This window comes from Sinocyclocheilus grahami, unplaced genomic scaffold, assembly GCF_001515645.1.
Source record: "Sinocyclocheilus grahami isolate Dianchi unplaced genomic scaffold, SAMN03320097.WGS_v1.1 scaffold594.1, whole genome shotgun sequence".
Lineage (NCBI taxonomy): Eukaryota > Metazoa > Chordata > Actinopteri > Cypriniformes > Cyprinidae > Sinocyclocheilus > Sinocyclocheilus grahami.
The window spans coordinates 483,364-510,845 of NW_015505773.1; the positions used below are offsets into that span (position 1 = coordinate 483,364).

Sequence of the window (27,482 nt, forward strand, 5' to 3'; positions counted from 1 at the left end):
ATAGAATACAAATGATTGGTTATCGTCCAGCAGTGTATTTGATTTCTTGGCCAATTAAAAGACATAAGCAAAAAAAAAAAAGCTTGTCAATTAGACAAAAGTCAAAAGTTTTTTTTTTTTACATTTCTGTCCCCCTCATTTCTGAAATGATGGCTATGCTATGCCCCTATGTTTGCTGTACGGAAAACAGAGCATGAGTCTTCTTGTGCTTGAATGGTTTAAAGTCATATTAAAATGTGCACAAAGGAATCGATAAGAGGAATATGAATTTTAATTTTATAACAACTAGATGATTCCTGACCTTAAAAGCATCCTATTCCAGAATTGGAATAGATTTTGGATTCCCAAGCCTAGGTATGGGTTAAAATGTTAAATAAAATGCTCCACCTTTGTTTTGTTATGAGTCCACCTTTGTAATTATTACAAACTACACTTTCAATGTGATTTTTAACCATTCAAGTCAAGAAGACTCACTGGCTGTTTCCTCTGCTGGACACACATCCTTGTGTAAGTGTTCTTTAGTCTGTTGATTTTCATTCATAGTATTCAGCTAACAAGGAAATAATTTGCAATAAGAGTTAGAATAAATGTGAATGATATCTAAGATTTTTTATTCTTTATATATATATATATATATATATATATATATATATATATATATATATATATTTTACCTTATTGGAATCGAAATTAGGAATTGACAAGAATCGGAATCATAAAAATTCAAATGATGCCCAACCTTACCCATACCCCACATTATTTTTTACTGACACATTTCAATTCACATGGTTTTAAACCCTTTCTTTTCTTTTAAACCCTCACTTACCCTTCTTTGCTTTTGCCCTTCTTAAAAACAACCACATAATCTTATATGTGAATGTACTTTTCAAAATTAGTTTTAAAACAGTTGGTCCTGGCAACAGGGATAGGTAGTATGTTTGCTTAACATAGTGTCAAACATGACTAATATCATGTTTTGCTCCAAAATCACTATATAACATCAGTTGTGTTTGAAACAGCTAGCTTCCATGTTGCTTCGTATCACAGTGAGACAGAAAATATATTTTTTTATACAATTCTATACTGTGATACAAGCTATGTCAATTAGAGTTGCATTGCAATTGTGTTTATTGTCTTCCACATTTCATCAGTCAAAGCGTCTCAATCTGCATGTTATTCAGCTGTAGTGATATCTGATGCATTTGTACATATAAGGGTATCCTGGGTCTCACTTGTGAAACAGACATTAAAGTACTTGAGTGTTAGGGTTAGGGTTAACCCTGCTCCATAATGCTCAAATCGTCTAATTTTGGGTAAAAATAGAAAAATAATACTAAAGTACTTTGTAACTCAGTAACTTGAGTAGTTTTTCAGCAAACTACTTTTTTACTCTTACTTGAGTCATATTATTTTTCAGTACTTTTACTTAAACTCAAGTAAATTATTCCTTAAGTAGCAATACTTTTACTTAAGTACAATTTCTTAGTGCTCTTTCCACCACTAATCATATTTTTCCTACATTATTTTAGCTCAGCTCAAAGAGTTAGCATACAGCCCTATAGAAACTATAAACAGATCATACTCCTCCAGTACATCTGGACAGGGCTGGAACAAGAGTCAGTCCAGCCCACTGCAGGGGGCCCCATTATCACACATCTGCGTGGAGGAGAATCTCTTTTGGAGATCCATCTCACAGGAGCCACCTTTACACCGCTGGGACTGAGACTCATGGGACAAGGCACAGGAGATCACCAAGGGGTTGCAACGTTTTGCACCTATGACTTCCTTGACTTTGAAACCCTCTCTACTACATGGCTTCACGTCACATTATGCCCTCTCTGAGTTCGACCTGGAGAAGCTCAGGGTTCAGGGTGGGTCCATCACTGTTGAACTGCACCAGATGCTTGGACGGGTACAATTTATGACCCATGTTGGGAGAGCAAGGATTTCTCTGATGGGAGCTCTACAGCGCAGAGGTGAACAAATGAAAAGCAGATCCAACATCACAGGTAATATAAAATAAGGTCACATGAGCTTTGCAATAAAATAGCTTTATATGTGTATATAGGTGTATTCAATTTGGCATTCTTTTCAGTTTTGCAGCTCTTTATTGCAACAGTATTTACCGAGGCATTTTTATGATCATGTTGTCCTTTATTCTGTAGGAGCTGAAGGGGAAGTTATAAGAATCCTTGAGTTTTGGGTGTGTTTACCCCCTCAGATGGAAAAAGCCACAAGTAGAACAGTTGTAAGACATACCAGAGGTTCAGAATGTGCTCATGGGGAACCAGAGATAAATGCCACAACATACCACACAGTGGGGACAGGACTTTTTAGGAATGCCTTGAGAGCATAGTTCACCCTAAAATTAATATTCTGTTGTTTACTCACACTTACTTGGTTTCAAAATGAAGTACACTTTATAATACTTTTAAGAGTACTTATTAAGAATGTTTTTGGACACTTAACTGCATGTTAATTGCAATTAAATGAAAATGTATTATAGTTTAAATTTATATTAAATGCAGTTAGCTGATTTTTTTTTTGACCCACTTAAGTAGGACTTCTTTATGTGTAATTTCATAGTTTCCTCTATTGTCTTTGAAATATGATTAAAGTGTACTGAGAAGCATTTATGGGAAACTAAAACATACTTTAATGTAATTTCAGTTAAAACTTTGTAATTGTAAATTTAAATGCAGTATCAAATAACATACTCCAGTTAAAATGATCAAGTACTTTACATGTAGTTATGTATGTTAGTCAAAACATAAAAATAAACATACTTTGTTAAAGCATGACATAAGGTCATTAAAACATAATTTAAAATTTATCTTAAAGTAAATCCTTTAATTTGACACTATTACTGTCAGGATTCTGGACTGTTATATGTTGTGTTTTGCCCCTGTTTCTGTTCCTGTTTTTCCTTATTTGGTCATGTTCCTCTCCTCGTTTAGTTTGATTAGTCATCCCATGCACCTGTGTTTCCCCAATCATCCCCTGTATTTAAGTCTCAGTCTGTGCAGTCTGTCTCTGTCAGGTCTACTTGTTTCTACGAGTGTTTGCCCAGCTCCTATTGTGGATTATCCCATGTTTTTGTCATTAAAGACTGTGAATTCTACTCCGTGTCTCCTACGTTACGGAGTAGAATTCAGCGTAACGAGACTGAAGACCTGACCAAAAGCAGTAACCTCTGTGTGTTTCCCCTCCGTTTGTTTTCTCTTTTTTCTCTCAGTGACTTCGTTTACATGGACATCAGTAATCTAATTATTTACCTTATTCTAAATAAGCCAATATTATGATTATGGTGTTTACATGAGTTTTTAGAATATTCCTTTCGTGTTCCCATTTTACATGTTATAGTACATAGTTTGATTAATGGCACACGTCATTACGTCCCCACGTGACGCCATCCAATGTCCCCTCTGGAATTTCACGTATAAACATATAGTTCATCTTCGTGATGATGCCATGTACAGTTTTGGGTGTTTCATTTTTAATTTTATGAAAGCTTCAAGTGCAGTTAATTCTTTTTACGTGCATACAGACGACGGTGGTGTTGAAGCTCTTTTATTTGCCATCAAACGGTTGACCACTGCCGTGTGTGTATCCTGTCACAAAATGCGGCGAAAAGCCCTACATGACGGTAATAGTGTGGTTAAGGTGTTTACATGTCTATTCTGCACTTCAGTAATGCGACTAAAATAGGAATACTTCACATGTCTTAATTCAATTTCTGTTTACTTTGATTATGACTTTAGCCGGATTAAGGTAATCAAAAATCTCTGTTTACATGGTAGATTCTTAATCAGCTAGTTAGCTAGCACCACCAGCTACCCGGAAGACGTGCTCTGCTCATTCTATGACAAGAACTTGAACACTGCGAGCAGAGCACTGTCATCTGAGGATGGTCCTCAAGAGGATTTCGTCGTCTTCGTGGAGTGGACTCTGGCGAGAAACGGATCGCCATCCACCACCTGCCCCATGGATGATCTTGTCAGATCCACTCCAGACCCAGTGCCCAGCCCACCATCTCCCCGCGGTTCGGAGCATCAGCCCGAGCACACCGATGACGGAGAGCCAATTCCCGCCGCGATCCACGAGCCAGCGCAAAGCCGAGCGAAGGATTGGAGAAGGAGACTGGAGAAGGACACTGAGCGGAGGATTGCCCCGGACGTGGAGCTCAACCCGTCAGAACAGGAGCGAGAGCCGGCGACAATGCCCGCCACGAGGGAGAAAGCCGAGGATGGTGTGAGCGCGTAGAGGAGCTCCGCCACCTGCACCGCGGCTGGGGGTGAGCTGAGTATGGCGTGGCGAATGTGCCAAACTGAAGAGGAGAGGGCTCCAGTCCCCGAATCCAGTCCAGAGTGCCCTCCAGTGCCCGCTCCTCGAATGCGCCCTCCAGTGCCTGCTCCTCCAGAGTGCCATCCTGTTCCCATGATCAGCCTAGAGGGGGCTCCCTATCCAGAGTTTAGCCCTGAATGCCCGGACGCTCACAAATGCCCGCCCTTCCACCCGCTGTCTTCTGGCTAGTTTGATTAGTCATCCCATGCACCTGTGTTTCCCCAATCATCCCCTGTGTTTAAGTCTCAGTCTGTTTCTGTCAGGTCTACTTGTTTCTACAAGTGTTTGCCCAGCTCCTATTGTGGATTATCCCATGTTTTTGTCATTAAAGACTGTGAATTCTACTCCGTGTCTCCTACGTTACGGAGTAGAATTCAGCGTAACGAGACTGAAGACCTGACCAAAAGCAGTAACCTCTGTGTGTTTCCCCTCCGTTTGTTTTCTCTTTTTTCTCTCAGTGACTTCGTTTACATGGACATCAGTAATCTAATTATTTACCTTATTCTAAATAAGCCAATATTATGATTATGGTGTTTACATGAGTTTTTAGAATATTCCTTTCGTGTTCCCATTTTACATGTTATAGTACATAGTTTGATTAATGGCACACGTCATTACGTCCCCACGTGACGCCATCCAATGTCCCCTCTGGAATTTCACGTATTACTCCGTGTCTCCTACGTTCTTCCCGCAGCAGCGTAACGAGACTGAAGACCTGACCAAAAGCAGTAACCTCTGTGTGTTTCCTTTATTTACCTTATTCTAAATAAGCCAATATTATGATTATGGTGTTTACATGAGTTTTTAGAATATTCCTTTCGTGTTCCCATTTTACATGTTATAGTACATAGTTTGATTAATGGCACACGTCATTACGTCCCCACGTGACGCCATCCAATGTCCCCTCTGGAATTTCACGTATAAACATATAGTTCATCTTCGTGATGATGCCATGTACAGTTTTGGGTGTTTCATTTTTAATTTTATGAAAGCTTCAAGTGCAGTTAATTCTTTTTACGTGCATACAGACGACGGTGGTGTTGAAGCTCTTTTATTTGCCATCAAACGGTTGACCACTGCCGTGTGTGTATCCTGTCACAAAATGCGGCGAAAAGCCCTACATGACGGTAATAGTGTGGTTAAGGTGTTTACATGTCTATTCTGCACTTCAGTAATGCGACTAAAATAGGAATACTTCACATGTCTTAATTCAATTTCTGTTTACTTTGATTATGACTTTAGCCGGATTAAGGTAATCAAAAATCTCTGTTTACATGGTAGATTCTTAATCAGCTAGTTAGCTAGCACCACCAGCTACCCGGAAGACGTGCTCTGCTCATTCTATGACAAGAACTTGAACACTGCGAGCAGAGCACTGTCATCTGAGGATGGTCCTCAAGAGGATTTCGTCGTCTTCGTGGAGTGGACTCTGGCGAGAAACGGATCGCCATCCACCACCTGCCCCATGGATGATCTTGTCAGATCCACTCCAGACCCAGTGCCCAGCCCACCATCTCCCCGCGGTTCGGAGCATCAGCCCGAGCACACCGATGACGGAGAGCCAATTCCCGCCGCGATCCACGAGCCAGCGCAAAGCCGAGCGAAGGATTGGAGAAGGAGACTGGAGAAGGACACTGAGCGGAGGATTGCCCCGGACGTGGAGCTCAACCCGTCAGAACAGGAGCGAGAGCCGGCGACAATGCCCGCCACGAGGGAGAAAGCCGAGGATGGTGTGAGCGCGTAGAGGAGCTCCGCCACCTGCACCGCGGCTGGGGGTGAGCTGAGTATGGCGTGGCGAATGTGCCAAACTGAAGAGGAGAGGGCTCCAGTCCCCGAATCCAGTCCAGAGTGCCCTCCAGTGCCCGCTCCTCGAATGCGCCCTCCAGTGCCTGCTCCTCCAGAGTGCCATCCTGTTCCCATGATCAGCCTAGAGGGGGCTCCCTATCCAGAGTTTAGCCCTGAATGCCCGGACGCTCACAAATGCCCGCCCTTCCACCCGCTGTCTTCTGGCAGCCCCTCTGCTCGCCCTCAGCCCCCATCATTACGGTGCGAGCTCCGTGGGTCTGCCATCCTCCAGTGTCACCATGGCTGGAGAATCCCTCACCTACGCCTCCAGCCTCCGAGGCCCGGACTCCGCCTCGGCCCGTAGACCCAGCTGCTCCACCTTGGCTCCTAGCTCCCTCGCCTCCACCATCACCCGTCGATCCACCAGCTCCACCGGGCTCCCTCGTCCCTCAGGCTCCGCCTTGGTCGGGTGTCGACCCGCCATCACCTCAGGACTCTGCTCTGGCTCTGCCGCGGTCCTTAGTCGCTCCGCTCCGCTCCGGATCTCCGTCGCGGTCGCCAGAGCCCTCGGCTCCACCCTGACCCTCCGGATCCTCGGCATCCCCCTGGCTCGTTGGCTCTCCGCCTCAGGCTCCTCCACCACCTGCTTCGCCGCCATTGGTCGGCCCCCTGGAGTTGGCGGCCATTCCTCCTCCATGGCTCCTCCGTCCGTCGGCTCCACTGTGGGTCGACATTATGGCTGTTGCCTGGGTCCAGCTGGGCTCCTCCTGCTCCAAGCCCCTCCTGTCTCCTCCCTGGCTCCTCCCTCCATTGGCTCCTCCCTGGACTCTGTCTGCCGGCCCCCTCCCAGACATCCGTCCTCCTCCTGAGCCTCCTCCTTAGTTCCCACCCATTCACCCCCCTCTGTTGTTCTACGGTGCGAGGACGCACCTTATGGAACCTTATTTTGTCATGTTCCTCTCCTCGTTTAGTTTGATTAGTCATTCCATGCACCTGTGTTTCCCCAGTCATCCCTTGTATTTAAGTCCCAGTCTGTGCAGTCTGTCTCTGTCAGGTCTACTTGTTTCTACATGTGTTTGCCCAGCTCCTATTGTGGATTATCCCGTGTTTTCGTCATTAAAGACTGTGAATTCTACTCCGTGTCTCCTACGTTCTTCCCGCAGCAGCATAACGTGACAATTACAAAGTGCACTATTTGAAAGTATACTTAAGTGTGTTACGAAACAGTCATAAAAGTGTATTCTCTTTAAATATACGCTTAAGTGGACTTCTATTTCATTAATATGATATTTGAAAGTACAGCTTTTTAAAATATGCTTAAAATATTTGAAGTGCACATTCAGTACAATTAAGTGCAAAAAGCTGCTCTTTTCCTTACAGTAAAAGTATACAGTGACTAGTCCAAAAATGATATAAAAAAGGAAGAAACACCAAAAGTGCCATAACAATAGTTCCGAGCATTTCAGTAATGTTATTGTTGTTTTTATCATTTTTGGAGCTCAACAGCCCTTGGTCTTTTATGCTTTTACTGAATGCAAAAGGGCAGCTTAGATATTATAAACATTTCCAATTGCATTCCAGGAAGAATGAAAATCATGGTTCAAGCAAACTAACTATTAACTACGACTTTTGCTTCTCCTAATTACTGCTTATTAATAGTTAGTAAGGCATTCATATGATCTTTATAAGTACTAATAAACAGCCAACATACGAGTAATAGGCATGTAATAAGTAACTAGTTAATAGTGAGAACTGGTCCCTAAACTAGTGTTGTCAAATTTATTATCTCAAAATGATAAGCATGTGTTTGTGTGTGTGTGTTGCAGGAAATATATGATTATGGCGTAGGGATACCCAATGAGCTTGAGGTGGTACTGGAGCGCTGTGTGGGCCTCAGTACCCGCTGGCCAGGACTACTTCCTCATGTATACTTAACATGTCGCCTTTATGACCTATCACCTCATTCTACACCCATAATTTAATGCTGTGTGAATCCTGCCTTTGAAGATTCAGCGAACTATTCATTAGCTGTAACCGCAGATTTATTAGAATACCTGAATGTGGGTATTATTACACAATGTAACTACAGAAGAGTCAAGTTTTAAATAGGAAAAATATAGAAAATCTTTGGTCATTTTTGAGCGAGATGCTAATGGTCTAATCAGATTCAATGAACATACAATGATGTTATGCTAAGCTAAAAGTGCTACCGCCAGACCCGGAGATCGGCTGAATGGATTCGAAAACGGTAAAACTCAACTGTTTAACTCTAGGGGAGTTGGAAAATGAGCCTATTTTCAAAAATAGTGGAGTGTTCCTTTAATAGGAGATGGGGAATATCACAAGAGCAAGAGAGCTGTTTTCACAGATATGAGCATGATTGCAAATGTGATATTGATTTTATACAAATGTTAGTGAATTACATCTTGGACACAAGTTTTTGCTATTTTGGCAACAAATATAGTTCCAAAGAAATCCATAGCAGAATTTCTAAGCAACACAGCAGAATTTCATTACTGAATGTATCAGCTGCTTTGAACGAATCGGTTGAATAGATTATTCCTTGACTCACTAACCGATTTGCTGCCACCTACCTACTTGTGGTTTTAGTTTCACATTTAAAAGTTTCGTTTTATTTTTCCATCATATTTCTATATTCAAAATTTTATTTTTAAATCATTAATATCAACAATATTTATGCAGTTATATCAATTCAGATGCAACAATAATGCCACCTCTGCAGTGCCAAGACACATTTTGTTTATTAGTGATTTAATTTGATTGGTAACAGCTCTATATTGTAATCTTATTCTACCATAATTGCATTTAAGGATTAAATATAGGACATTTCTCAGGCAGTAAATGTGAATATTTCAGATGAATTTGGTTTGGTCTTGATCTTGACTCTGTCTCGCCCAGAGGCAGACAGTAACTAAGTACATGTACTTGAGTATTGTACTTAAGTACATTTTTCTTGAGTATCTGTACTTTACTTGAGTATTATTTTTTCTGGGAACTTATGACTTTAACTTCACTACATTTGAAAGACAAATATTGTACTTTTCACTCCACTACATTTCTATCAAGGTCCTCGAAGTAGAAAGTCGTTATTATATAGCAGCTTTGAAAGTCAGTAGGTGATTTTTTTCTTCTCTAAAACGTGACTTTCTTTTTTTCAGACAGTTTATCAGTAATCACTCTTGTGGGGCTACTTGAAGAGATTTCCCAGCATTTTTTGAACACTGACCAGTTGCAAACGTGATATTTATTTACAATAATTAAATAATAAGAAGTTAATATTGTGGTATATATTAGACACAATATTGTCTGATTTGTAACGCAATGTTTTCGTAACACTTTATTTTAAGGTGTCCTTGTTACACGTTACATGTACTTACTATTGTAATAACAATAAATTATGCATAATTACATCCACCCTAAACCAAATCCTAACCCTAACCACATAGTAAGTACATGTAGTTCATTAATATTACTCAGTACTTAAATGTATAATTACACTGTGACGAGGACACCTTAAAGTGTAACCAGTTGTTTTAAATGATAATATTTTACAACATTTTTGTTTTTACTGTATTGTTGAGCATCAGACTTTTCACCTGCGACATCCAACCATATTTTCCTTAATACTTTGAGAGTCACTTACTCGCACTTAGAACAGAATTGATCAATATTTAAATCTCTTAATTGCCTTGAACACTCAGGTATGCGCCCGAGTCACCATGACGCTGATATATGTGCTAGACAACACTATAAATACATTGTAGCTAGATTTAAATCTGGAGGATCACTTTTCTCATCATCATATTGCACTTTGGTAAAGCACTAAGGCATTAAAGACATAACATTGACATGTTTTGAAATGTTGTGTGTGGTGAAAGAAGTTCTGCAAATAAATGTGCAAGCACATGGTCTTGCTGTTCTAACAAATCTCACTACTCAGAGTTAACCTTTAATTGTCTGTGTCATTAAGCCAGATATTAGCAGTAAACAAACAGACTTGCATTTTATAATAATGTCCACTATAAATTGACTATAGTGCCCCTTGTGGAAACTCAAAGAATGCAGCACATATTTACATTGCATTACTAATTGCTATTTAACACATTTTGTGAAATCCAGCTGGTGTAGCCGGAATATTAGTGCTTGTGTACTTGCATAAGGTATGTTTCTGGTCTTAAATGTGAAGAGTCAGTTTTAGGTTATAAAATCTATCATTTGTCTTTTTGTCTCACAGGGAGACAGTGGAAATCCTGTCACTCTCTTTTAAGCCTTCTTCCAGTGTTGCAATTGACCAATCAGTGTATCAGGTCTATGTAGAGTACCACCTTCTAGGTATCCCTTTAATATATGTAGTTAAAGAAGTGAAATTATTCTTATGTGTCTTACATGTCCATTAACATCACTCTGTATAGCCCGACCCACAAGGAAGTTTCAGTGGCCCAAACTTCCATTTAACATACATTAGCTGTATATTAAAAATCAAATATGTTTGGATTGACTGATTTGCACCAGCTTTCAGCATGGAATAACTTGGAAAATTGTTGCAACATTTGACAAGCTGTTGCTGGATGTAGATCAAGTGAATAAAAATGCCACTTACAAAGAGAAATTATGTTGACCATACCCTTGGGGGGGGGGGGGGGGGGGAAAAAAAAAAAAAAAAAATAAAAAAAAGGGCACAAAAAAAAAAAAATAATATACTTTAAAAATATACATGCAAAAGAATGTAAGGTTTTTGGACACTTAATTGCATGTTACTTGCAATTAAATGAAATTATTTATAGTTTAAATAGCTTTTTTATATAATTTCATAATTATGTTGTCTTTTAAATGTACTGACAAGCATTTATGGTAAATTATGGTATACTTAAATGTCATTTCTATTGAAACTTATGTCATGTATTTAAATATTTTTTCTAATCATTTCTAATTTAGTTCATTTAAAATATATTAACTTTAAACGCAATATTGAATAACACATTACAGTTATCATAAATCACTACATTTAGCTTTATGTGTTAGTCAAATGTTAGTCACGTCAAAATTATTACAAAATATTCTTATAAAAAAATGTTTAAATGTACTTTAAAGAAAAACTTTTAATTCAACGATACAAAGGGCACTTTTTAAAAAAAATGTAAAGACAGAAAAGTATGTAAAGACTTTGTAAGTGGCCTTTCATTTCATTAATATTATATTAATTGCAAGTACAGTTTTTTATATATATACTTTTAAGATTTGAAATGCATATTTTAAATTTGTGCATATTTTAAATGTCGAGGGTGCAAAAAAATCAAAATACTGAGAAAATCGCCTTTAAAGTTGAGCAAATTAAGTTCTTAGCAATGCATATTACTAATCAAAAATTCAGTTTTGATATATTTACGGTAGGAAATTTACAAAATATCTTCATGGAGCATGATTGAGAAAAATTTATAATTTTGACCCATACAATGTTTTTTTGACTATTGCTAAAAATATACCCAAGCGACTTAAGACTGGTTTTGTGCTCCAGGGTCACATATAGATATTTTGAGCATCTTAACCACAATCAGTACAACATCATAAAAAATACAAAACTAAACATTTGGTGACGTTTTGGTGGTGCAGAATAAAAGTCACTAGAGTTGAACATGTGGCTGGTACAAATATTGAATTATTATTGTTGTTATTTTTCCATTCTGCTATACTGTAAGCAATACAATGCCACTTAATTTTGAATTGGATGTCATTTGGACATATAGCTCCATATTCTCACTGTATCTTACTATATGGACTATAAAAGCCTGGTGCATTACAAATGCAAGTAAAAATACTTCACAAAAAAAAAACATGCAGTTGTTGGTTTTGTTCTCAAAAAAACAAAAAAAAAACATTTTAGTACCATTATTTCATGTCAGGATTTACTAGGTAAAGATCCTAAATAAGTTGTATTTTCCACTTTGCTTTATATCTACTGTGCTATGACAAAACAATTGCATTTCAAATCCCTTTCTTCTTTTATCTGGTTAAACAGTACCATGAATTTTATATAAGACAGATATTTTACAAATTCACTTTTTTTCAGTTAGAGCTATGTATCTATTAGTCATAGAAATAAATTGTTTGCAAGGCATTCAGTGCAGTTCAGCGGTTTTGAAAACAAACCACACAGAAAACATTCAAGCACAAGAACAACACTGGATACTTTTTCATATCCAAACAACACACATAATGAGTCAGCAGTGTCAAAGTCCTTATCTCTGTGGCTGACACGTTACAGCTGCCTAATTCATAACTGCCTTTAGCGTCAGTTAAAACAATTGGTGTGTTCAGCCGTGTCCATGTGTAAGGAGGACGTGTGCAGTGTCAAGAATGTCAAGAAGAGCTTTTTTCACTTGCAGTCAGCACTTTAAAGAGCAGGTTTATCTGGTCAGATAATTGAGTGTAATGTATTCTAAGTAAAAATAATAATAATTACTGTAAATCACGTTTTCATAAAACCAATACCAGCTTAACTGAATTAATACGTCAAAGAAACTGTTCACAACCATATGAGAAAATATAAATAATTTGCCTCTGGATTTAAATGACTAAATCCCTTCACAAACACTCCCCATTTTGACAAGGGACAGCATTTCGCAACAGGTTTATGAGCAGGAAAGCAAGTTCCAATGTGTCATGTTACTCTGATCCGTCAATGATTTGCTCAATTTGATTATAGAAATGTTACTTGACAAGTGAACTGCATGCTTTATAAAAAAATAATACTGTAAAGAGGCTACATTAAAGGTACAAGACTTCTTTTTGGAATGCTTGATTTATTTGTATTGCTATATTGACATTAAGCACCATGTTTGAGTTATAACAATTCCCAGTTTGAGGTATAACAATTCACAGCAACGGAAGTTTTGGAGTACAATACATTCATATAAACACTCCTTTTCACTAGTGCACTGTACTACAACTCTCCTGAAGAACCTACAGGAGCCTATAGGCTGGTCTTTGAAAAGATATAGCTTTACCCTAGCACCTATACAATTCTGTAAACAGACATGGGGTAGTTGAGGCTTCAACACAAGGGTACCATGTTTGGATTTGCACATTTCACAGTATAGTCCCGCTTTTGTATGGATTAAAACACTTCAAATTGTGGTGGTTCTTACCAAAATGTCTCTATTGAAAGGTGAAAACAAAGAAATGAAATGGTTGTGCAAAAATCCTTAAACTCCTTCACCAATGCACATATTGTTTAACGGAATGTTGGCAACAAAACTCAGATCAGAGAGTGTGCTTATCAAACAGGTACTCTCCCATTTTGCCATGCGGGTCAGAAGAGATGAGGCCACTCAGGCTGCCAGCGTAGTCTCCCAGCGTCTTAATGGTGTCATGACTGTCAGTAAAGAAGTTGCTCTCTAGGAAATCACACAGCTGGAACAGAGTGATAGGGAAAGCAATTTACACTGTTATTGAAAAATAATATGCAATTATACTTGATAACACATAAAACAAATGAGAAAGAAGATACAAGGGTTGTCAGTTGTTGTTTCCCTTATGCTACTCACATGAGGGTCCGCGTTTTCTCCAGCTGCTTTATGGACCTCCAGCAGGGATCGGTTAAGAGACTTTTGATGGTCCAGAGAAAAAGTGACCGCATCCATACCTCCTTTCCAATCATCACGACTGGGCTTCTGATAAGTGATAGAGAGAGATAAAAATAGATTTTTATAAGCTTCTAAATTTGATGGCAATGACACCATCCTTGTGAAAAATAAGTGTGCTTAACTGTACTGAAAATGCAATTTAAAATAGGGCCGTCACGATTATTAAATTTGGCTGACGATTAATCATCTAAAAATGGTCACGGTTATTGCGATTAACTGTCTGTTTTATGGCTTTCATTATATAATTTATTAATTTAAGGCTTCAGGAAATAATTATGATGTTATCTTTTAATCTTTTTGAGTTATTATTTTGCAGTGTAAGATTACATAGAGTATTCCAAATTCTAAGAATCGGCCAATACCGATCCAACACCAGCGCTATTTATTTATTTATTTATTTTCTACACCACTACAGAATATCAATACTGTGCTTGTGGAACTAATGGTCACTCTTTTTTTTAAACCCTTTGTTAAACGCAAACCACTAAATACTCACTTCATCATTACAGAGAAAAACTCAATTTGGATAAAAATGTATAAGCTATGAAATTAAACTAGCTGACTGTATGATTTAGCAGCAAAAACAATATCTTGGAAAAAAATCTTTGGTGCACATTATACAATTTAAACATGTTTATTCTGTTACAAAATACATTCATGAATATAAGAGAGAAATCATGAGAAAAAGAAAGGCTTCGAATAATCTTTCTGTTTGTGATAATTCCTTCCTTCCTTAAACTTAAAGTACTATAATGGGAATATATCATCTTGGAGAGAGCGTTTTATGCTGGCTGTCATAACTGAACGTGACGTGCTGTTTGAATGAGCGGAGAATGACTGACAGCTGCAGCAGAGGGAAGATGAGTTTCTGTAAACCTCAATTCTGTCCCTCACATTAAGATATGGAATGGCTTCAGATGATATAGCTGGGCTTCAGACTGTGACCATTTTTTCTGCCTGTGCGACTACATTTTGTGTGCGGTCGCACTGGCACGACCACCGCATTGGTGAACTCATAAGCGCTGCAATTTCTGTTGTATATGAGAAACATCAAACGGCAAACGAAACTGGAAGCATAACGAAACAATGCTTAGAGAGTATACCTACTCGCCGCGTCAGCACGGGCGCGAAGGTGCGCGCAGCAAAAATGATGCGCATATTGAGGAAACGATGGATGGTTTTCAAGCGAAAGTCAAGTAAAAGACTGCTTCTTAAACCAGAGAAGGTGAACGTGCTGGTATTCTTGTGGGGGAAAAAAACATGCAAGCACTGTCACCTAGGGATATGCCGGTATCACATTTGCATGTTGCGATTAATTGCTAATGCTTTTCTCACGGTATACGGTATTAAAATTTTGTTTAAAAAAAAGTGCTCTCATAATACAGTATAACAGGTTTAATAACTTTTCTAATAACAAAAATAACTGAACATTTAAATGCAATAAAGCAATACAGAAAAATGTATAAAGTTAAAAGTTTTACACAGATTAAAGTGCAAAAGAACTATAAAGACCAATAGGTATCACTTTACAATAAGACCTCATTAGTTAACCTTATGCCGAGTTCACACTGCACGATATTAGCCCCATTTTTCACTCGCCGACAGGTTTTGCGAAATCGCCGACAAATGCCCGAAATCGGAGGCAAATCGGTGCTCGTTCACGCGAGTGACAATCACGCAGTGTGAATTATCAAAGACGCGATCTGAGGGAATCGCAGACACGTCGCCGACGCCCGTGAAATATTTGGCATGCTAAATATCTGGAGCTGTCGGCGATTCACAATCACGCTGTGTGCAATGAGTTCTGACTGAAAAACACATCGGCGATGACCTACAGCCAATGAGAGACCAAGATACAGGGCAGAGGGAAGTTTGGGGAGGAGTTATAGACCAGAATATCAGTATTTTAATAGATATATGAACAATTATATCATACAGAAATAAGCACAAACATTTGCTTGACCAGCCACAACATCAGCATAACAGTTACTGCAAAATTATTTACCTCCAACTCTCTTTGCAGAACACCCAATTCCTGTTCCCTGCATCGCCCTCCTGCATAATCTGTTTTTCCTCTTTCTCCTTGTAGCCGGAAATCAGCTCACAGACAATTTGCGGGCTATATATACAGTGGGGCAAAAAAGTATTTAGTCAGCCACCAATTGTGCAAGTTCTCCCACTTAAAAAGATGAGAGAGGCCTGTAATTTTCATCATAGGTATACCTCAACTATGAGAGACAAAATGAGAAAAAAAAATCCAGAAAATCACATTGTAGGATTTTTAAAGAATTAAATGGTAAATTCCTCGGTAAAATAAGTATTTGGTCACCTACAAACAAGCAAGATTTCTGGCTCTCACAGACTTGTAACTTCTTCTTTAAGAGGCTCCTCTGTCCTCCACTGGTTACCTGTATTAATGACATCTGTTTGAACTCGTTATCAGTATAAAAGACACCTGTCCACAACCTCAAACAGTCACACTCCAAACTCCACCATGGCCAAGACCAAAGAGCTGTCAAAGGACACCAGAAACAAAATTGTAGACCTGCACCAGGCTGGGAAGACTAGGTAAGCAGCTTGGTGTGAAGAAATCAACGGTGGGAGCAATTATTAGAAAATGGAAGACACACAAGACCACTGATAATCTCCCTCGATCTGGGGCTCCACGCAAGATCCCACCCCGTGGGGTCAAAATGATCACAAGAAATGTGAGCAAAAATCCCAGAACCACACGGAGGGACCTAGTGAATGACCTGCAGAGAGCTAGGACCAAAGTAACAAAGGCTACCATCAGTAACACACTGCGCCGCCAGGGACTCAAATCCTGCAGTGCCAGACATGTCCCCCTGCTTAAGCCAGTACATGTCCAGGCCCATCTGAAGTTTGCTAGAGAGCATTTGGATGATCCAGAAGAGAATTGGGAGAATGTCATATGCACCATACCTACTGTGAAGCATGGGGGTGGAAACATCATGCTTTGGGGCTGTTTTTCTGCAAAGGGACCAGGACGACTGATCTGTGTAAACGAAAGAATGAATGGGGCCATGTATCGTGAGATTTTGAGTGAAAACCTCCTTCCATCAGCAAGGGCATTGAAGATGAAACGTGGCTGGGTCTTTCAGCATGACAATGATCCCAAACACACCGCCCGGGCAACGAAGGAGTGGCTTCGTAAGAAGCATTTCAAGGTCCTGGAGTGGCCTAGCCAGTCTCCCGATCTCAACCCCATAGAAAATCTTTGGCGGGAGTTGAAAATCCGTGTTGCCCAGTGACAGCCCCACAACATTACTGCTCTAGAGGAGATCTGGATGGAGGAATGGGCCAAAATACCAGCAACCGTGTGTGAAAACCTTGTGAAGACTTACAGAAAACGTTTGACCTCTGTCATTGCCAACAAAGGGTATATAACAAAGTATTGAGATGAAATTTTGTTATTGACCAAATACTTATTTTCCACCATAATTTGCAAATAAATTCTTTAAAAATCCTACAATGTGATTTTCTGGATTTTTTTTTCTCATTTTGCCTCTCATAGTTGAGGTATACCTATGATGAAAATTACAGGCCTCTCTCATCTTTTTAAGTGGGAGAACTTGCACAATTGGTGGCTGACTAAATACTTTTTTTCCCCACTGTATATATATATATTTAAAATAATTACAGTCTTGCTCGCGAGAACTCCGGTCTGACACACGCGGGTTCTCGCGTTATTTCCTTATCACTTCTCGCATGTGTTTTGTTGTGAAACGTAGTTTGCGGACCAGACAGAGCTGTCGGCGATTCTTCCTATTGTGAAGTCATGCAGTGTGAAACCCCCTGTCGCCGATCCATCGTGCAATTTGAACACAGCAGCAACTGAATGCTACCCCAGATAGTCACGCAGTGTGAAAACAACGGCGATCCGACGAGTTTGAAAATCGTGCAGTGTGAACTCGGCATTAGTTAATGCATTAACATTCACAATGAGCAATAGCTACATTTGCTACAGAAGTTATTAATCTTTGTTTAACAAATACAAGTCTTAGTTCATGTTAGCTCATTAAATAACACCGTTGCAACTTTCGATTTTAACGTGCTATTAAATATTGGAATACCTAAGATTAATGAATGTTTAGAAGAATTTTTCATTGGCAGTTTTTGTTAACTAATGAATTAACTAATGTTAACTAATGAAGCCCTAATGTAAAGTGTGACCGAACAAAGAATCAAAGCACTTTCAAACAATATCTAGGTCATGTTGTAGTCCAGGTTAAAATGTAAAAAAAGTTTGAAAATAAATAGCCTATTAAGTCTAAATATTTAAGTATTTGGCGCTGTGATGAACATCATAGTAAATACACAAATCTGAATGGCTGTTTATATCATTTAAACACGATTCAGAAACAGAAAGTAGTGCAGCTGCTTTGTTTACAGGGTTTCTGGGGTAATGGCTGCATTTAAATAAATTATTATTAGTAGTATTATTTCTGCAGTTTAGCGCTATCTGCTGTCAGAGTGAAAGTGCGCTTTCATCCAGAGCGACTCTCACATGTTCTGCCATGCGCTTCTCGTCCGCGCTTGTTTACATCAGAGTGCAGAGTGCGCATGCGTCTTTCACACAGCATACAGCTGTGTTGTGCATTTTGACCAGTTGATGGGAAAAGTATTCTTAAAATGCATTCAAAATTCGGAATAATTTTTAATATATAATTATTCACGGTATTTATAAGTGACCACGATAACAATATCGTGCATATTCATTACCGTGATATATCGCATTACGATATATCGCAGTCTACTGTCACCGTTAGCTTTACTTTTCTTTTTGTTTTCTTTTTTGAAAAACTTATCTTTGCGGTTTACCTCACATTATGCTATGGAGGCTCTCTTTTATTTATTTATTTGATTCCTCAGTGTTTGCTAAACGTTCTGTAATTTATTAGTCGGTATATAATACAGCATGTGGTGTGTGCCATGCCTCATCTTATTCGTTCTTACTGATTTATTGTTGTTGTGCTTTTTAATTAAGAATAACAATGAATCCATCTTTTGTTTTAGTCTTAAAAAAATGAAAGGTGTGTAGATGTATGCAAGCAAAACAGTGACAACAAGATTGCGAATTCGAGCATTCCAAAGCCCTTAACACAGCAAAAGAGAAAGAAACTCCCATTCACAAAATTTAAATCACAAATAATACTACTGATGATAAAGAACGGGTTGAATGTTAACCACTTTCGTTTCCATATAACTATAAACTATGATAAAAGTTCATCAGCATGCATTGAATAATCCCATGTTGTAGAGCAAACACAAAAAAATAAAAAAATATTGTGACCAAATCATGTGCTCGTGCAACCAGCTGAAAAAGTTAGTTGCAAAAGAGCGACCAGTGGGAAGAATGAGTCTGGAGCCCTGTATAGGCTATACAGTGCATGAAAAGCAAACTCTTCTGTTTCTTTTGGTGTATGATCCCCCTTGTCTCGTATAAAAAGCACAATAATGGTTAGATCAAATAATCGCGATTAGACAGTTATTTAATTATCGCGACAGGCCTACTTAATTTTTTTTTTTTACTGTACTTGCAAAAAATAAATCAATAATGTAATAAAATACCATTTAAGTAAACTTAGAGTACACTTTGTTTCTTCAAACATTTAAAATACATGTAATTCTTTATATTAAATAATCTTGTCAACAAGTACAACAATTTTGACGTGTTAACAATATTATAGCAATTAAGTATATTCTTTTAAAAGTACATTACTTCTGTAATGAGAACAGCATGCTAAAATGTGGAAATAAAGGGTTTCAGTAAGCAGTGTACTTTTAAAAACATCTCGAAGCTACATATACCTTTAGCAGACTTCATTGCCCCAGTCATTTTTTACAATACTTCAGGGCGGTTTTTTTTGCTTTTTTTTTTTTTTTAAAGCATCACAATCCCTAGCTACTGTATGAAAAAGAGCAACGTGACTTTTCTACTGAACATTTCCTTTTGCGTTCCACAAAAGTCTTACTGGTATGGAACGGCATGAGGGTGAGTAAATGATGACAATCTCCATTTTTAAGTGAACTAATCCTTTAAAACTCACTCACCGCAATGGTCTGGAGAACGATTCGTCCTCCTCTTGTGTTTTGATACTGCAGCAGGTGCTCCGCCTGATCCCTCTCCTTCAGTGAACGCTCCAGGAACAACTTTGAGAAGTTGGGCAGAGCCACATCATCTCTATCAAAATACATTCCCTAGGAGACAAAGAGAGACTGTATTAGTGCTACTGTCTAAACAGACATGCAGGGGTCAACTATTAATATATAGCCTAATCAACATTATTTCATCACTGCATATAGAATATTAAATTCTAAACACTTAGCAATAATTTATATTTTCTAAAAAATATTTTAGAACCCGTGCACAACGCACACTTAGCGTGAAGTAATTGCTGAAAATGACATTTTTATGTTAAAGTGTATTTCTGTGCATTTCAAAATGACACAAATTGAAATACATAAAACCTAAAAACAACATTTCATAAAAGTGGTGCCAGTGTTTGTGAGCAGACCAGGGAGAGATACACGTATGAGGCCGTCAGTTTGAGGTTGATCAGTTTGTTGATGTTTGCCTCATTATTCGGGTGAAGATTCTGCTTGACTAGAGACATTTCTGAAGAGGAAAACACACAAAACAGATGAACTATAATACAAAATGGAAAACTTAAAAAAGTTAGGTTAGTAGAGCAGAGGCGGATTCAAGACAAACATTACAAGTACTAACAAAAGGAAAAGAAAATGTCAGTATATGCATATTGCACAACTATCTGTCCTACCGTGTAAAGTGTGTGTTCACTGTTCAGTGCTGATACTGAGTGAGTGTATGACACTACATTCTGTCCAACCCGTTATAGATTTATCAGATGTGACATAAACCTGGGGAAAGTACTAAAGACATGTAACTCTCCTTGAAGTATGATTCAAAACAGGGATATACTGATTCAAAAATAATAATTCAAATGTTTTATTTCAATGTATGCGTTTTTGTTTCTTTAGATATGTTGCTGTAAACTGAATTCAGCCTGTAATGACATGTATAGTTGCATATATTGTACAGCAACAATTAAAATAAAACATTTGTTCATTTTGGCACTGCCAATTTAAACCAATTATGTTTTTGATTGGATTAATTTATTATATAAAACATTTCTGCTTTAATTATATATTTTTTTCCATAGACTTTATTGTTGCTCGTTTATTGTATAAAAAATTGCGTTGGTCAAAAATATTAAGTGGAAGAATAGCAGTAAGTATGGAAGCCAATTTCCGCCACTGAAAATTTACTTTTTTTTCACAGAATTGTGAGACATATACTCGCAATTGCGAGTTATAAAGTCAGAATTCTGACTTTTTTTCTCAGAATTGCGAGATATAGTCACAATTGCGAGATAAAAACTCGCAATTCTGACTTTTTTTCTCAGAATTGCGAGATATAGTCACAATTGCGAGATAAAAACTCGCAATTCTGACTTTTTTTCTCAGAATTGCGAGATATAGTCACAATTGCGAGATAAAAACTCGCAATTCTGACTTTTTTTCTCAGAATTGCGAGATATAGTCACAATTGCGAGATAAAAACTCGCAATTCTGACTTTTTTTCTCAGAATTGCGAGATATAGTCAGAATTGCGAGAAAAAAGTCAGAATTGTGAAAAATTCAATGTTGTGCAACTTTATGTCTCGCAATAGCGAGTTTATATCACGCAATTATGACTTTTTAACGCGCAATTGCGAGTTTGTATCACGCAATTCTGAGAAAAAAAAGTCGCAATTACCTCTTTTATTTTTTTATTCAGTGGCGGAAACGGGCTTCCATAAGTAAGTTTTAGGGATGGGCGATTCCACTTATTTAGTTTTCGATACGATACCGATATTTTTTCAAGGCAGTATCGTCGATACCGATACGATACTTCTGAACTAAACTTTTAAATTATGAAATGTATTAAATTACTAAGAGTAAAATGGGTAATGATAACCACTTAACTTTGTTTAAAACACATTTTAACATTTCAATACGCCTTAATTGTAACTTATTAGGTTATCTTTTTGTTTACACATGGTTCAAATACGTTTTTTTGTTTACACGTGATTCAAATCTATAAATCCTACAGTTGAACTACGGTCACTTTAGTAAAACCATGGTTCATTTTCATAAGGGACTGCCAGCGACAGGCTGTTGCATGCATAAAATGCAACCTTTTTTGACAGTGTATGATTTATATTAACATTAGCGAATAGAAAATGATCAATATTATCTTTCAACGTTCATTTTCAATAAATGTAATTGCTCAAACATATATGTTTTTTTTCCTTCTGTCCTCTGATAAGCATTGTTCCCAAAAGCTTTAATGCTTTCTTATGATACTTTTGGGAAACGCAGCCCTGTTTGAATGCACTTTTAGAAGTGAGTGAACGCTCTCTGTGATGGATTGGTTCTGTCTTGCAACATTTGCTCAGATGTTCAGATGAGCAGGAACATAGTTCTATCCTACACAATGATTTACTAACATAGGTTATTCGTCCAATTAAATGCCTTATTTTTTTGTTAAATAAACAAAATCACTGGTAAATAAAACACACCTTAGTATCGATATTTATTGTTTGAGTATCGATACTTTCGATACTCGCATCAGTATCGATATATCGATACTTCGGATCGATACGCCCATCCCTAAGTTTAGGAAAATGTTTTTTCCCCCTCCCGAACTTCCTATTCCTATTCTATTTTAGGCCAACACAATGTCTAAAAGTCTGTGTAAAATCTTTGAACTTTACATTCGTGCAGTACAGAGGATTACACAATACAAATAGGGACAACACAAAAATCCAAAATAATGCTGCAAATTTATATTTGAATTGATTTGCTTGACGCCACTCCTGTAGATACCGAAACCCAAGACAACCACTCTTACATACAAATAACGCTTGTCTAATAATCGTTATCTAAAATTTAGGGATGTAACGATTAACTATTAACGATTTAAATATGTATCGATTCAAATCGGTTGAGATGCTAAACAAATCGCGATTCTATTAGGGGCAGGAGTTTGTTTGTATGAATGCATGTCTGAGGGGAACGTACTGTCTTTAGAAAAGTTTAGATGGTATTTCTTCTTTTCATCTTGCCTCTGTATAATGCATATTAAAGTTAATAAGTGCAGCGCTGCTTTGTTTAGTTTAAAGTGAATCTGCGTCTCATTCAGCTTTGCTGTTTCATGCAGATATTTTGTATTTATAGTTTCACAAAACTGAAGTCAAACCATTCTGTTTTTGCTTCAAATTTAGAAACTATACAATCTAATTCAGATTTAAAAACGGCTCATGTTGCATGTATGCAGCATCTTTGTTTGGATCATGACTCAGGAAAGAGCACAAAGCCTTATTTTGTTTATATGAAGATATTTATTTTGTGTTATTTACTTATTTAATTTGGGGCTTGTTTTAAAATGTCAATGTAGTTTTGTTATTTACATTTTATTTAAATGCTGTAATTTAGCAGACGCTTTTATCCAAAGCGATTTACAAATGAGGACAATAGAAGCAATCAAAACCAACAAAAGAGCAGTAATATGCAAGTGCTGTATTAGTATATTATTATAGTGTTATATTTCAATTTGACAAAGAAATGTGCAGCATTTAATAATAAAAGGACACATTTAATTTATAATTTGTCTTAAATCTCGTTTTGTTTAAAATAATCGTGAATCGTGAGTTGAGTGAATCGTTACATCCCCAAAAGCTTTAATGCTTTCTTATGATACTTTTGGGAAACGCAGCCCTGTTTGAATGCACTTTTAGAAGTGAGTGAACGCTCTCTGTGATGGATTGGTTCTGTCTTGCAACATTTGCTCAGATGTTCAGATGAGCAGGAACATAGTTCTATCCTACACAATGATTTACTAACATAGGTTATTCGTCCAATTAAATGCCTTATTTTTTTGTTAAATAAACAAAATCACTGGTAAATAAAACACACCTTAGTATCGATATTTATTGTTTGAGTATCGATACTTTCGATACTCGCATCAGTATCGATATATCGATACTTCGGATCGATACGCCCATCCCTAAGTTTAGGAAAATGTTTTTTCCCCCTCCCGAACTTCCTATTCCTATTCTATTTTAGGCCAACACAATGTCTAAAAGTCTGTGTAAAATCTTTGAACTTTACATTCGTGCAGTACAGAGGATTACACAATACAAATAGGGACAACACAAAAATCCAAAATAATGCTGCAAATTTATATTTGAATTGATTTGCTTGACGCCACTCCTGTAGATACCGAAACCCAAGACAACCACTCTTACATACAAATAACGCTTGTCTAATAATCGTTATCTAAAATTTAGGGATGTAACGATTAACTATTAACGATTTAAATATGTATCGATTCAAATCGGTTGAGATGCTAAACAAATCGCGATTCTATTAGGGGCAGGAGTTTGTTTGTATGAATGCATGTCTGAGGGGAACGTACTGTCTTTAGAAAAGTTTAGATGGTATTTCTTCTTTTCATCTTGCCTCTGTATAATGCATATTAAAGTTAATAAGTGCAGCGCTGCTTTGTTTAGTTTAAAGTGAATCTGCGTCTCATTCAGCTTTGCTGTTTCATGCAGATATTTTGTATTTATAGTTTCACAAAACTGAAGTCAAACCATTCTGTTTTTGCTTCAAATTTAGAAACTATACAATCTAATTCAGATTTAAAAACGGCTCATGTTGCATGTATGCAGCATCTTTGTTTGGATCATGACTCAGGAAAGAGCACAAAGCCTTATTTTGTTTATATGAAGATATTTATTTTGTGTTATTTACTTATTTAATTTGGGGCTTGTTTTAAAATGTCAATGTAGTTTTGTTATTTACATTTTATTTAAATGCTGTAATTTAGCAGACGCTTTTATCCAAAGCGATTTACAAATGAGGACAATAGAAGCAATCAAAACCAACAAAAGAGCAGTAATATGCAAGTGCTGTATTAGTATATTATTATAGTGTTATATTTCAATTTGACAAAGAAATGTGCAGCATTTAATAATAAAAGGACACATTTAATTTATAATTTGTCTTAAATCTCGTTTTGTTTAAAATAATCGTGAATCGTGAGTTGAGTGAATCGTTACATCTCTACTAAAATCGTATCAAACGCAAAGTACAAACAAAGAAAAATGGATGAACGTGTTTTCAGAGGCTTTCTGCTGTTGCGTTATATGTTCGCGGATTCAATTTAACAAGACCTACAAATCATAGACTCACCTTTTCAGCAACGATACGCGTCAGATTACGGCTGGAAAGTTGGAAACAGAATACAACGATTTATAAAATCCGTTTATAATCTTTTGTTGTTTCCTCGGCAGTATATCCCCCTATTGCCTTTACACACAGCGACATCTACAGCTGAGGAGCACTGTTGCCAACTCTCACAAGACAAATAAGCAACCGCTGCTGCTTCTTCTTCTTTTGTGTTTAATGGCGGTTGGCAAACCAGCTTACGGTGCATTTCCGCCACCTACTGGCATGGAGTGTGAGGCCTCGATGAACGAATATACAGTATTACATACTACTAATTAAAAACAAAAAAAATATATATAATAATTATTATTATTCTAATCAACTCTGTATCTCTCAGCTATTTTAGAAGAAAATCATAAACCCTTAGATGTTTCTGTGCATTCTGAAATATATGTCATTGTTTTCCATATCTCTTAGTTTCTTTCTTTGTCTATTATATGCCTCACAATGTAATGTTCAACTGTTTCTGTTATTCCACAGTAACTGCAGTTATCTGACACACGCTTTCCTATTATATACAATGAATAATTAAGGTTAGAGTGTCCTGTACGGATCCTGGTTATAACAGTATCTTCTCTTCTGTTTCCATATACCTTTCTTTCAATCCCCACTTTCGGTTGAATGCTAAATAAGTGTCTCCCTTTTGACTCTTTATTCCATACATCTTGCCACATACTTCCAACTGCTGTTTTAATAATAGCTTTTACTTCTGTTTTACTTAAAGGCATTTCTCTGTCAATCTCTTCTTTTCTCAATGCCGACTTGGCCAGTTTATCCACCTCCTCGTTCCCTTCTACACCTACATGGGCAGGTATCCATAAAAACTCTTACTCCTGTTTGGTTTACTCTATATAAATTCTGTAAAATTTCATAAAGTATATCCTGCCTAGATGCTGATTTCCCACTATTTAAGCTGTTTAATACCGAATATGAATCTGAGCAAACTACTACACTTATAGGATTGATGTCTTCCACCCACTGCAAAGCCGTTAGAATTGCCATCATTTCTGTTGCGAACCGCTGCTTCAAAAACAAGCCCTTTTTTTATGATTTATTATCAATTATTTATTACCAATAAACGAGCCTGCAACATATTAAACTGAAGCCACTCTTTTATCTGAAAAGCAAAAACAGAAGCTATTTTACAAAAATCAGCAAACTGCAACAAAAATGGGAACAAAATTCATCTCCAATCACCTGTGTGCAGAGTATGATTGGAGAGATGGAAAAGGAGAAAAACACAAGAGCTTCAAAGAGGAGCTGTAACATAGCCACATATTTATAGCCTATTAAAATATAGGCTATTCGAACCATATTTACTCTTAGTATCAGTATAGGACTACTTGTTTTTTTATTACAGCCCGTGATAATTAACACATTACAAAAACATTGCAAAAATTAAAAAATAGGCTAAAAGAAAGTCATCACAACTGATTTTCTCTAATAATATTTGGCAAATTACGCTGCAGCAGCAGCACTTATATTAGTCATTGTTTTCCATATCTCTTAGTTTCTTTCTTTGTCTATTATATGCCTCACAATGTAATGTTCAACTGTTTCTGTTATTCCACAGTAACTGCAGTTATCTGACACACGCTTTCCTATTATATACAATGAATAATTAAGGTTAGAGTGTCCTGTACGGATCCTGGTTATAACAGTATCTTCTCTTCTGTTTCCATATACCTTTCTTTCAATCCCCACTTTCGGTTGAATGCTAAATAAGTGTCTCCCTTTTGACTCTTTATTCCATACATCTTGCCACATACTTCCAACTGCTGTTTTAATAATAGCTTTTACTTCTGTTTTACTTAAAGGCATTTCTCTGTCAATCTCTTCTTTTCTCAATGCCGACTTGGCCAGTTTATCCACCTCCTCGTTCCCTTCTACACCTACATGGGCAGGTATCCATAAAAACTCTTACTCCTGTTTGGTTTACTCTATATAAATTCTGTAAAATTTCATAAAGTATATCCTGCCTAGATGCTGATTTCCCACTATTTAAGCTGTTTAATACCGAATATGAATCTGAGCAAACTACTACACTTATAGGATTGATGTCTTCCACCCACTGCAAAGCCGTTAGAATTGCCATCATTTCTGTTGCGAACCGCTGCTTCAAAAACAAGCCCTTTTTTTATGATTTATTATCAATTATTTATTACCAATAAACGAGCCTGCAACATATTAAACTGAAGCCACTCTTTTATCTGAAAAGCAAAAACAGAAGCTATTTTACAAAAATCAGCAAACTGCAACAAAAATGGGAACAAAATTCATCTCCAATCACCTGTGTGCAGAGTATGATTGGAGAGATGGAAAAGGAGAAAAACACAAGAGCTTCAAAGAGGAGCTGTAACATAGCCACAT

The 27,482-nt window shown here is 37.3% G+C and overlaps 1 protein-coding gene across 2 annotated transcripts; it reads right to left on the bottom strand.

Moving 5' to 3' along the window:
- Positions 1-12,949: 12,949 nt before the first annotated feature.
- On the bottom strand, positions 12,950-25,240 carry LOC107557243 (ferritin, lower subunit-like). Of its 2 annotated transcripts, none has more exons than XM_016240591.1 (5): positions 25,077-25,240; positions 20,333-20,433; positions 19,869-20,015; positions 13,695-13,820; positions 12,950-13,560 (listed from the first exon to the last, which is right to left on the bottom strand). In XM_016240591.1, the coding sequence occupies exons 2-5, from the start codon at positions 20,429-20,431 to the stop codon at positions 13,411-13,413; spliced, it is 522 nt and encodes a 173-aa protein (XP_016096077.1). In that variant the 5' UTR covers positions 20,432-20,433; positions 25,077-25,240; the 3' UTR covers positions 12,950-13,410. The 2 variants fall into 2 exon arrangements, with proteins under 2 accessions (XP_016096077.1, XP_016096078.1); XM_016240592.1 differs by lacking the exon at positions 25,077-25,240 and adding an exon at positions 20,597-20,742.
- Positions 25,241-27,482: the final 2,242 nt, after the last annotated feature.

Bases quoted from the DNA above. Each gene is read 5' to 3' on its own strand.
- LOC107557243 (XM_016240591.1), bottom strand. From the start codon at position 20,431: ATGTCTCTAGTCAAGCAGAATCTTCACCCGAATAATGAGGCAAACATC. The intron at 20,016-20,332 runs GTCTGCTCACAA...TTTGTCTCCTAG, and splicing joins CATACGTGTATCTCTCCCTG to GGAATGTATTTTGATAGAGA. The intron at 13,561-13,694 runs GTGAGTAGCATA...ACTCTGTTCCAG, and splicing joins GAGAAAACGCGGACCCTCAT to CTGTGTGATTTCCTAGAGAG.